Raw genomic sequence first — 13,404 nt, forward strand, 5'->3', positions numbered from 1 at the left:
TAAGCAATGAATGCAGTTTAAAACTAAAGGCTCTCATGATCTCATGTGTCTGGTATTTAGTCAAAGCATACAGCAAATTCTTAACAGCTGATCTAATATTATCAGTTTTTAGAAAAGTTTTCATGTACTGAATAGTTTTCTCATAAAAGCCTTTAACATCCACAACTTTCTAAAGAACATTCCAAGTCACTTAACATTTCGGGTGGAAGGTTGCTTTTTCCTTTTTTTTTTTTTGTAACACTTAATTCTAGACCTAAACTCCCGTCACTGCTATCATATTCTTCAATATACTTTGATGAGTTAGCTACAGAAGAATTGACATTACTGCCTAAAAACAGAAAATTGTAAAAAAAATTAAATGTTTCACTATTTAGCAGTTAAATATCTTTAACTGAATATAGCTTTATCCTAGAGAAAGCAGATTAGAGGTAAGAATTAAGCTCCCATACTACCTAGCCACCGCTCTGTGTAGAAAGCATCTTTCATGGATAATTCTAGCCAGGTGTTCTATACACAGCTCAAATTCAACTGAAATATCTCCCTGGGTTGCCTTCACAGAAAGCCACCTATGTCTTTATAAAATAAATTCGGAAGATGTGAAAGGACAAGATACATTTTCAGCTAAAGAGAAGTAATCATTTGTATAACCAAAGTTATTTACTGTTTTCCCTGGTGAATGCATGAGGAGACAGATAAAATTGAAAAACTAAAACTGAACCACTCCAATGCAAAATACTAGCTACAGAAAAAGAGGGTGAGGTGAAAATAGCAGACCAAGGCCGGCAGGAATCCGAACTGGGATGGCCTATTCTGGGACTCAGGAAGTCATCCAACCCATCCCTTCACCTTGAAACGCGAGAGGCGTGAACTGGAGGCTGCTATTGAAAAAGCTGCCACTGTTATTGCAGGAGTTAACAGCATTCAGAAAAAAAAGCCAAGGTCTCATTTTCTGTAAGAAGAAACCCCCAAACTACATACATGATCCACCTCAGGAACAGAACTAAAAACCTTATTTAATTCCTTTACAAGAATTGCCAAAATCTGAAAAAGCTATCAGAGTTTCTCTGTAAACCACTCTAATCCAGGGCAGAACCACCACTCTTTTAAGGCACCAAATGACGCTGAACAATCAAATTGCATGCCCTGGAAGGGGAAATGACTACTTCAGAGTTGAACTCAGTTTTGCAGTGGTCTTCACAAAAACGCTGCAAAATATCCACTCGCCAAGGTGGAAGTTGCAGCATTCATGGTAATTTTGCAACTCTGTGTGCTGTATGAACTCCTGGGGAAAGAGTTCCTTATTATTAGGAACAACCCTAATAATAAGGCTGTATAAAGGACAAGGTGATTTTTCCCAAGAGACACGTGCAGCAGGGAGAAGTACGCAACAGCACATTTCTCCAAAAAAAAGACTAGCAACAAGGAAGTTCCATTCCTTCTCTGATTATGATTCTTAAAACAAACAGATGCAGATAATAGCCTCAAAATAACTACTTTGGCCTAAATAGAACTGGCTACGCCCACTAAATATATATGCAGACTTTTATGGAGAATGCAAACACAAACCAGAGTTGAGGCAGCACTAAGCTTAAGCCCGTCCCATACAGAGCCACATGTACAACAGGACTGAATAAAGAAAGCAGAGCTGAGAGCAAATTGCTTTATTCTGTTTTCCAAAGAAGGGTAAAACATAAAAGTTTGCTTTCTACAAGGAAATTTAACAAGCTTTTAAATATACTCTCTTAGTTCTCGAAAATCTCACTCCCCCCCCCGCTAATCATGCTGTCAATTAATTATTTCATATTTAAAACTGCACTCTTTAGATAGGCACTTAATGAATACTTCCTCTTGGACTTTCCGTTTTATTTAGGTCTTAATTCTTTTCAATGAATGGGTCAGTGCGATTAGGAAATCTTTAAGGACACCGAATCCAAAGGGAAGTAAATGCTTTTCAAAATAATACACTGAAGTTCGGACAACTACAGTGTTTCCATCTACCCACCTCTTCTCACCTTCTATTTGAGAGGGAAACAAAATTCTCAGTACACTAAGAAAATAACTTTTGAAATAAACCCAAGATACTAAAGGTTACAATTTGACAACAGACAGCAAGCCAAGTGCTTTGCTGCCAAAAGAGGAAGCTCTGGCTCCCTCTTATTATGTCCCTTGCCACATGCTCTCATCCCCTTGCTTGATTTTCTGCCATTTTACTCATTTAATTGCCCTGAAGAATCTGATAAGTGCTAGACACAGTACAAACAAAGCACAGAGAAAGGGAAAGCAGGCTTCCCACCATTCACCGGCAGCTCACATCTGTCAGGTCACTTTGTCCTCACACTGTACCTCACTTGTACCAGAGCTAAGTCGGATTTTTAGCTGAGTTATCCAAAAAAATCAAGTGTTTTATTTTTGTTTTGTGTGTTTTGCATTTGTACAAGCTGGATGGTCAGATACACCTATCATGATAAATGAATCTTACCCTATATTGTAATAAAATTTATCAACATGTTTATAAAAGCTTCTACTTATTTTAGAGATGTACAGCTAACATAAAAAGTTCAGAGTCTTAGACTGTGTGTTTTGTATCACATGATTTACAACATTTTTCCCTAGTGAAAGAAAATACAAATTTCTTGGAAACTTTATAGCTGTGCATGGAAAGGTTTAACTGTCTTGCTTGAGACTCTATAAACTAAACAATGGTTTGATTCACTATTCCCAATTTGACCCAAATAATAGTTCCCAAATGTAAATTCCTTCCTAGGACTTCAACCGTAAGCTAACTGAATGTAACAGTTCTGGAAGGCACAACTCCAAGTCAAGGAGCTATACTTTAGTCTCTAAATTTAGAGGAGGACAAAAAAGTCAGGAGTATCTAGCTTTATTTTCCTGCCAGTTTTTAAGAACCCACTCTTCACTAAAGATGATCTATGTCAGCCTGGAGAAACAATTTAAAAAAAAAAAAGAGAACAATTCGTATATAGCTAAGGCAACTGTGTCTTAGGAACTGTTTTTACAAGGTAAGCTGCTGAAAAACAGCACAGAACAAGACACGTGGCTTCAGGCTGTGCTGAAGCATCAGTGTCCCATGGAAGCAAACATTTTACAACATTCTTTTTGTCTAGAAAGCTGCAAGCAGCACCAAACGTAACCAGAACTAGTGCAAGTTACTACTGCTTGTTCAACCCTCATTAGGAAGTGTCATAACAGGTCAAACTCTAGTGCCAAGACTGAGCAAGAAGCATCTGAGGATGAGAGGCTAATCCATGACCAGCCTTCCTTTCACTAGGGCACATAACGTCAATCCTGCTAGTACCACATTTAATTTTTGACCTATCTTGTCTCAGTTTCCTGTATTTCATCTCTCAGATGTTTGAGAAGTAATATCATTCAACTTCCAAGGTCGCATCTCCTTTCATGGTACAGCTCTAACTCCATTCTTCAAAGTCGAGAAATTGTGAGCAAGGAGCTAGAATATTAACCGTAGTTTAACTTCAAATTAACTACAGCTTTGGACAGAGACGAGATAGCCACCACAGAAGTGGGATTTGGTAAGAAACACATTTCCAAGTTCCCTATGTATGCGATAAAATTATAAATCAACCCTTACAGTAAACTAATGTTGCTCACCTCTCCTACGCTAGGAAGTTTGGCTTTAACTCCCTTGAACTTTTACAAAAGGTCAACCTATGAACAGACTTTTTTTTTAATTAGGTGTCAGGAAAATTAGAGGTGACTAAAAAGAGGAAGTCCTGACCCAAAATGCAGCCTAATTTTACATCATTAAAGTTACGGAGACAGATTTCAGTCAAGAGGACAATTCATCTGTGGATATCCTTTCTTGAGGACTCAAAATAAAACATTCTCAAATATTTCAGGCACACTACAAAATTGTTGAGGCGAAAAATCCCCTGAAACACCCATTTAAGAAAAATTCCCTTATACCACTTCAGTTCCGTTAAGTAAAAACCCAAATGAGTCACGTACTTGGATTTAAAAGTGACCAGCTGAACAGAAGAGTTTTTCAGCAGTTTAGCTTCCACAAAGCAAAATAAGCTTTGGTGCATTCCTCCTTGACATCGAGATTTGACTTATTTTTTTTCTTGAGTTGCTCTTACTAAATGGAATTGCACAAGAACAACCATAATTGGGAAAACTGGAAGCTTCACTGCCCAGCAAATCTGCTCTGCAGCATCCAGATGAGGACAGTTTGATTTTACATCTCTGTGACCTAAACCTATTACAGCTTTTTGCTCACTGCAGTTATGTCAAGAGAGAAGTACATTAAAACAACCCTAAGCAGAGTTCTACCATGATCACAGGCATCCCAGTGACTCTTTTTTGCCTGACAAATCTCAACTTCACATCTATATTTTTCAGAAATGTTTCTTTCTCCTTAATTTCAAGTTAACGAGCAATACTTGTAATACAAAAATGTATGTTCAATTCTGAAAGCTGTTTTAAGATTCAGATGTTCCTACATTTCTGGCATTTTGACCCTTCACCTTTTGCAATATTTGGTAGGACAAGTTTATGGTGAATCAATTTATAACTAACAAACACCCTCAATGATGTAGAATGAGAAGTTTGAGAATTTCAGAGAAGGACCTCACATTTTAGACAAGATGTACTCCAACAGCAATGTTAGAATCCGTCTGGCAAATTTGAAGCTAAACATTCAATCGGTCATCTTATTTCTAGCTAGCATGTTTTCTTGTGAACTGCATGACAACGTGTTCAGTGGGTGGCTGAAGAACCCACAGTACTTCTGACAACCAGTCTTACTGTAGAAAATCACAAACATCTTTGCATGAAAATTCCCGACCTACGCTACGTTTACCTGAGACTCTGGCAAAGTTGTTAGCTTTAATTTTGAAGCTAAGGATACATGCACCGCTCGTTCAATGGACAAAATGCCACACGAGATTTCACCTCTCTGCCTGCTCTGAGACAACTGTACCATGCCCTGCACACCAGGGTCTGAAACGGTTAATTCTATCAAAGGCAGACAGATCAGATGATCGAACAGTGCTTTCCACAGTGACCCCTTCCTGTTTTCTATTTAGAACTGCAAACTTGAACTCCAGAAGCCAACAAACCTCAAACAATCTTACTTCTGCTTTCAAGCAGCAGAAAGCAAGGCAAAAAAGAACTTGGACATATTCCTCATTCTTTACCGAAAAGCTTTCAAACCATATTTATAAATGTAACATTTTAAAGTAACTCCATTGCATTTTCATATTTTTAATCAAAAGTTTGAAAAAATCCTTTTAAGAAGCCATTGTTACATTTGGAAATATTTAAACCTGAAAAGTATAATAGCTGTGTTCAATCTCCTTGCTGCTCAAGATTTTGTTAGTGGTGACCATAACATTTCAGAGTTTTCAGAGCTTTCAGAGTTTTTTTTCTTTCAAACAAGAAAAGAAAAGGGGGAAGCTAAAGCCTACGAGCTCAGATTAAGTTCGTCCTACCATTACCTCACGCAAGACAGTTGTTGTACCCCCTTTCATACGTTTAGTTTTGGTTTCTGTTGGAAATGATGTAGTAATTAAAAGCCAAAAGTGACTCTCACTTTCTCCCCAACTAACGATGTTACTCTTTTCAAAGCAAACATTTGGAGAAAGGAAATAACTCCCCCAAAAAGCGACTTCATAAAACGCTGCAGGACATGCTTACACACAAAGACACAATTACGCTAAGCTGTGGAAAAACCTTCCTATGAAACGTTTACTTACAATTTGAGCAGTTCGATTCAACTGCCATCAAACTAAGATGGAAGACACAAATAACCTCTGTCCCAAAATGTAGTGTTTACTGGTGGAAAGTTAAGTCAAATATCAACTAACAGCAACAGGAAGTCAACTGCACAGCAGGACGAATTAAGGAAAATCAATTAGAAGCAGTCGAGCAACACAGACAAACATCAGTGTGACCCAGAGATATTTAAAACCTAAGCCAAGTAGGTGAACCTCAAAACTAGTATTCAACAGCCGTCATTTGAAGGTTTCAAGAAACAATTTTGACAGAAGGCAATTTTAGCATAAATTTACCTCCAGAACTGGTCCAGCTCCTAGAATAGTTCTCTCCACACCACTTGCGTACCCTTTCTGGCTCAGTGCTGTGAGGCAGTGAATTAAGAAGTTTGTGCTTTGAGTTTTTCCAGAGCCACTTTCACCTGATATAACTATGCACTGATTAATATGTTTTTTAAGCATTGTGTGATAAGCCACATCAGCAATGGCAAAGATATGAGGCTCCAACTTCCCAAGCTGATGGTTCTCATACAGCTTGACATATTTAGGATTATAAATGGGCAAGAACTTGAAGGGGTTAATTGCAATCAAAATACTTCCTGCGTAAGTATAAATTTTTTGTTTTAGAAAGCGACATTTGAGATTTTCTAGGAGTGTTTTCTCTGTTAAGTTGGGGATATTGCACAAGTCATCAAAGTCCTCCTGATGCCATGGAAGAAAACCTCTTTCAACCAATCGTCGAGCATCTGTCTCCTTGGAAAGCATTTGCATCTGGGCATATTTGATGGTCCCATCAGTGTTCCTTTCTTGCAAAAGAAAGTAGTACCCATCCTTTTGAGGATGCTCATCCTGAGCACGGCGAGGCCAAAGTAAAACTCTATGAACAGGAGAATCATTTATATCAAGTACCCATTCTTCACCACCGGATTCTTTCACCTCCACAAGCACGTAATGTTTTGAGACATCCAAGTTTAAGATATTAATCACATCCTTGATGACATCTGAAGACGTGGTGTCCTTGGTTGCTGTCACTTTGCAGCATGGAGCACTTTCTGTCGAGAGTTGGGGGTAAATATGAAGATTATAGACTGCCTTTGCCTGGCAAACTGCACTGTCAGCATCTGTTAAACTCATTCTGCCCCAAAATGGGCTTCAGTCTTCCACCCCTGCTCAAGATGCAGTGCCCATAGTCTAAAAAAATAAAAATTAAATGAAATAAAAAAGAAGAAAAATAAGTCAGGTGTTACAAAAATGTGTACAAGACATACTAAGGCAAGGTATTATTTTCCGGAAGACAAAAATAAGTTATTTAATAGACAAATGATTAACTTAAGAACACTATTTATGAACAGTAGGGCTTATTTCAGTCTGTTTAGCCTATTCCATGGAATGGATAACCATAACAATATCTATCCTCTTTGTACTTTTGCTTCTATTCCCATACCACCCTCTCCTCCCAATTACGGCAGCACAAGCATTTTTTTTTTTTTATGGCCACAAGGCAAACTGAACTGGGATAAATGTCTACATTAAAACTTCCTTCTCTCCACAGGTTAGTTTTAACCTAGATGATTTTCCTGATGACCTGGTTCTCTGTGTGGCTACACAAACAATTATTCATCCTCCCACACAAACTCTCCCCTAAAGCTGCGCGAGCAACTTGAGGTAGAAACAGTTTGATGGTTTCTTAAATCAGAAGTGCCGTGAAAGACAGCAGAAGGAACAGGGTATAGGTGCAAGGAGGAAGACAGTCCTAACAGTGCAATTCACACATTTTTTCTTTTTTCCCTGACCTCTTTTCATGAAAGCTACAAGACAGGTATGGTATTTACCACACTCAGCTTTAGGAAACTGCCTAAAACTGAGCAGTGCAAATACTGCTGTGATCTCCTTCTAACCCTGCACACCATGGTGATTTCTTGAGCATGAATAATTTACCCAGAAAAGAGACTGCTAATTTCACTTGAGTCAACCACATCCTTGGTACAGAAAGGTTCGATCTTGACTTTTATCTCCTATTTTAGGTGACACAGTAAAATTAGTCTTATTGCAACTACATTTCAGTTCAGCTAACAAGATCCCACATAACCCAGTTCATTCACAAGCCTTTATACCTAATCACATCAACCTTATCCTTACTAGATTTCAGCAACCGCATTCATGAGACTCCAAAAATCATCTATTTCTTTTGCTTTTACTTCCTGTCACCCCTCCCGGAGGCCAGCAATCTAACTTCAACCTAACAACTGCCTCAAGGAAGCCAGCCTCCTCCTTACTGCCAACCTAAAAGCCTCTAGACTTTAACAATCTGTGCCTTTGCTGTTGGGTGACTTATCTCTCAACTGAGAAATTTGGTACACCTGGATTACCAGGGCTAGGTTTGATTACATTGATAAATTAACAAACTGTTAAACTAAAGTAATGTATGTAATAGAAGGATAAAGAAGCACTCCCTTTTTTTTTTTTTTTAAACAATCCATAAAACTTCATACCCAGAACACCATTTAAATTTTTGTCTCGAGAACAAAAGCATTCTAATTATATAGCTACATACTGAATATTCAAAAAAAAAAGAAAGTGGCAAAGAAATGCTATTGGCCAATGAAGTTGCTTTTTGCCACTAAAGAACTGAACAGGAACTTGCATAAGGCCACAGAGAGCAATCATTTCAAATTAAAATCAGCAGAGCTGGAAACATTTAGCTGCCACTTCCACTGCAAGTAATGAATCACTTCAGAGAAACATATGACATAGCTCTGCCTCATGAACAGCCTCAGAGTAGAGAACGGTGCTTTAAGGGAATTCTGAACAGTAAGCTTTCAGAAGACACTGTTGTGCAAGCTAGGTCATTCTTAGCGGCTACTCATCAAAAGGCAGGCTGAGCAAGCCAGACACAGAAAGACAAACCACAACACATCTCTGCTCAGGCTATACGATCCCTCAGAGAATGGTTTCCCGCCCTGTTAAATTCCTCATTCATTAAGAAGGCTTATTGCAAGAACTTGGTGATACAGAAGGACGGACCAGTGAGCTCTAAGTTCCCTCTCCATTTTCTGTGATCATCACTGACCAGTAGATTGTAAGTCTGAAGTATCTTTGAAGGAATTACACAAGTGTAAAGCTTTCTTAACCTACAGAAACTCAAACATTTTAACATACAGTAGAACCTAGACTGCTGTTGCTGCTCATAGGGAAGACGAATCTGGAGCACTGACAGGAAAAAAAAAAGAACAACAGTGACCATTTTCCTTTCAAGCTGGCTGGCTAGTTCAAGGGAAACGGTCTTGTGCAGACTTCCTTTTTTTTTTTTTTCTTTCCCCCCAACAACTAGTTTCAGACACACAGTCTGCTACGACAGAGGAAGTCCCCTCAGAGAGCCTTTTGACCAGAACAGTACCCTAAGAAGTGTGGCACCAACTTTTTGCCCACACAGAAAAGCTGAACCTAGGTGCTTACCTCTGACTGCACTGATAGACATTTCCAAAGCTCACCTCATGTCAGCTACCAACATATGTCTGGTACATTGCTCAAGACTTCCACATCACACTTTCTAAAAAGGAAACCAGAACACAAATGGCCTCTCTTTGCTACTGAAAAACCCAGGCCAGGATATTTACAGCAAGTAACAACGGGATAGATGGCAGTCTCTGCTCAGGTGTGTCTGACTGAAAAACTGGAAAGAGAAAGACTGGCTCATCCTAAAGAAGAGACTTCTGGCAAAGCAACATGCAGACGTCAACCTTAACATCTTCATGCTACATACAGATTTCTGAATTATGCAGTCATCAAGCAACTTGATGGAAGTTAAAGCATGCAAGAGAGTTCTGCTTCCCCACCCATCACCCTATAAGAATGATTTGGAAGATAAGCTACAGTAGAAAGAATTTGCTGAAACATGATTTCAATGTACAGTCATATCAGCAGTAAACAGAAAGACAATCAGCATAACACAGCCTCTTTTTAACCAGATATGAAATCCAGGCACTGCTAGCCTGCTTTTGACAGCATTGAGCTTTGAGACTGCTCTTTCACCCAACAATAACTTAGAACAGATACACTCTTTTGAATCATTTATTACTGATGATGAGGCTTTAAGGAAAAAAAATGAAATTCTAGAAGTCGCTTAAGGAGGAGCAGCACCCAACTATTATTATTTCCTTTTAATCAATTGTCCTTTTGTTACATATGGTTTATATGCCTAAAAAAAGCAACAAATGTGTCCCAGGGGAAAAAAAAAAAGATTACTTTTAAATTCTTCTATCCAAGAATCAGAATATCTAAAATCAGAGGTTTTTCCTCAAACTGCTGCTTTGCAATTAACGTGTGATTTTTCTTAGGCTATCCAATTTGTTTGATAACAACACTGCTGGAAGAGACAGACTTTGGTACACCTCTGACCTCATCCTAAGCAGTATTTTGAATAATAAAATTAGATCATAAAAGTGAAGGAGCATACACAGATAGTAAGAAGAACAGATAGTAACTTGGCTACCTGATGAGTCCCAGTATTCAATTACAGATCGATTATCATCAAGCAAATGGAGGATTAGATTCTAGTGAAGTTGGATTCCTGGCATCAAAGTAAATATTTTCATCATGGCTCTAAAAGAAAGGAAAAAAGAGTTACTGATAAGGAATGCATCATACACAGATTGAGAAGGCAATAAGTTATCAAAAAGCTAATTAAATGATACAGCTCTGTCAGATAGGAACAAGTGAACAAATTCCAGCTGAGTTCACCGGTAAACAACTTCAGATTTACTTAAGAAGCAAACCACACCAGGGGGATGGAACGGGAGCTATCCTGAAAAGCAGTAACTGAGGCAAGCCTGAAAAGCATAGTGGGTAATCATGTTACACAGGAATCTCATGTTTAAAACACAAGCATAACAGTTATTGTAAATCCCAGATGCACATAAAATGAATATTTAGTCAGGTGGCCATTCTACCTTTGTACTCAGAAGGTACACGACCGATACCACATCTAGAATATACCCAAAATTCAAGTAAGAAGCTGACAATAACAACAACGTTAGAAAGTACCTCCTTATAGCAAAATACTCTAGAAGCTTTGTCTATAAGAAGCACACACGTAGACTGATAGCAGTTTAAGTCCTTGCATGAGGAACTAAAGTTTGATAACACTCACCAGTCTGTAGGACAAAACCATAACAAAAGCCTGTGGCTGGAATTCAAAGCTAGACAAAGTCAATGAAACATAAACGTCACCAGAAGGCTACCCACTGCTGCAGAAACTTAACTGACAGTAACGATGAGGCCTGCTGAAGGTCTTTTTAGAAAGTCAGCCAGTCCCCAGTTTCAGATGTGCTGTACAGGTGGTACAGTTAATTAGGCACCACCCTCTCATTTATGTTGAACAGTCTGAACAATCACTCCTCATGATTTTATGATCTATAATTACCTAGAGTTTTGTTTAAGCAATCTAAATACTTATTGCTTCTGTGAAATTTGGTCCATCAAAAAAGCACGAGCCTGAATTCAGGTGCAGAGAATACTGGAAGAAAAAGGAGAAATGCAAGAGTATAAGGTAATAATGAAACCATAATGGTCAGCATGCAAAACAGCAAGCTCAGGAAAACAGCAGCCTAACCACTGTTGAGTTCTTTTTGCAGGAGATGGAAATTTCTGCAAAGTTACCTCAATTTCTTTCAATACTCCTCCTTATAAGAAGCTCCTTGCAAAATATGGGAAAAAAACAAAGCTGTGTTAGAGAATTTAATAAGTGGGAGGCAGAAGCTGGCATTAGGTGAACATCAACTAATTTTAGACTTCACATTCAGACTCCTTCCTGTTTTCCTTAAAATGTTTTACTTTGTACAAGCCTCTAGTAGTGCAAGTATGCCTCTTCATAGCAATTAAAGTTGACTAAGTACAGCTGTCAGCATCTGCAAAACAATAAAGCATTATTTTTCACCATACAGGTGCAAACACAGGGGAAGAATTAGGCAAGCTGGGCAAGAGAAAAAAGTCAAAACAGAAGTTAGAAACACAAAGTTTTTGATTCTAATCTTTTATTCAAACCATTACACTGTATTACTTCTGTGGTATGAGTGGGGCAACAGCTGCAAGGGATTAGCATATTAAAAGATATAGAGATACATGATTTGCACCCTTCTAACAGTGGTTCTGTTATGCCAGTTTAACACATGCAGTTTAACAGTACTTATTTTGAGCAAGATGAAAGAGAAATGGGAAATCTTGAATACTGCAAGACAAATTTAAACACAAGGTACTGGTTAGAGGCTGCCTTTACTCAGCTATCCTAGCAGGGTAATTCCAATAGGTCTACAAAAATGGAAGCAAGTCTACACAACCTAAAATCTCTTTACAGGATCCACTACCCCATCTTTGCGAACCTACAAATGGTATATTTGTCGATAGCACTAACATAAAATGTCTGTAAGACAACAGTCTAACGCTATATTTGTTTTTAGATTGCCTATTAATTATTACTTTCACTTGCTTATAAAACAAACAAAGCCACACACAAAACCACTGGGTTTACCAAACAACAATCCAGCTGAAAGTAGGCTGCACTATTTAAGTTTGTTGTTGTAGGATACACTACATTTGCCACTTAAATCACCAAATAGGGCAACATTTCAAGTAACTACTTTAATATTTTAAGAAAGAAGCATACTAAGCTACGTGATTTATCATCAATCTGTAATTTTACTCCTCCCCACCACCCCAACAACATTACTAGGAATAGAGAATAGTCAAATTCTACATGGTAATTTTGATGATATTTTCTAAATGTCTAAGTCTCCGTCAAACTAATGAATTTTCATAATATGCATTAAAGACAACATTGCCTATTTAGTAATGTTGTAAAATTCTAGAAAAGAACTTTTCCCCAATCAGCGCAGGGTATCCGTTTAGTTTAAATAAGGCCATAATTTGAAGCCACATGTTTAGTCAATGAATCATAGTGAGGCTAAAAAGGGAAAGCTACCATTACGGCAAAATTGTTGAGGATCAACTTTGTAATATTCCAGTTCTTCACATTTTCATGTACATTTCCAGTGCTGCATTCATCAAGCCGAAAGATCTGAGCTCCTCACATTGCTCATCAAGTATTTTTCAACACAGAAGTAGAAAGGTACCACAAGTACCTCTAATATTCTTGAGCACCAGATTTGCCAATTGCTGTCCCAAAAAGAGCCCCCTCCCTCCAATCAAACTGAAAACATTTAGCAATTGCAAAAATATTCAGCTATTACTTTTCCTCAGTTTCCAAAGCAAGGAACTTCCAGCAAGATAACAGGCTACAGAGACACCCTAGGATTTCAAGGACCAGCTGTACTTTATAGGTAAGACAAAGGCCTCAGCCCTTGCCTTACTTCACATCATGAGGACACAGTTGCTGTTAGTTGAGCATTTTTTTCCCAAATATACCAGACATTTGTAGATTAATCTGAAAATTGCTCTGTGCTCTAGTAACATTTTTCTTCTTTGTTGAACTTAACAACTCTTGAACCTTGGTTTTCTTTAAGTAAAGGCTCTTGTTTTCTACTCCAAAAGGCGTAGTTCTGAATGGAGCATGCAAATTTACAACACATTTGTTACTACTTTTTGCAGTCAACCCTGCCAGAGAAGTTCATGTATGCAACAGACTGCCTAACAAAGG

The 13,404-nt window shown here is 38.2% G+C and overlaps 1 protein-coding gene across 24 annotated transcripts in view; it reads right to left on the reverse strand.

Moving 5' to 3' along the window:
• Positions 1–13,404, reverse strand: part of MYO9B (myosin IXB) — a 46,538-nt gene that overhangs the window by 29,144 nt on the left and 3,990 nt on the right. For all 24 annotated transcript variants that reach the window (XM_040537400.1, XM_040537395.1, XM_040537406.1 and 21 more), the window contains 2 exons: positions 10,246–10,355; positions 6,051–6,944 (listed from right to left, as the gene is read on the reverse strand). In XM_040537400.1, the coding sequence (XP_040393334.1) occupies positions 6,051–6,887 (837 nt within the window). In that variant the 5' untranslated portion in view covers positions 6,888–6,944; positions 10,246–10,355. The remainder of the gene's footprint in view (positions 1–6,050; positions 6,945–10,245; positions 10,356–13,404) is intronic.

The sequence above is a fragment of the Cygnus olor genome, chromosome 26, assembly GCF_009769625.2.
Source record: "Cygnus olor isolate bCygOlo1 chromosome 26, bCygOlo1.pri.v2, whole genome shotgun sequence".
In the NCBI taxonomy this organism is placed as follows: Eukaryota; Metazoa; Chordata; class Aves; order Anseriformes; family Anatidae; genus Cygnus; species Cygnus olor.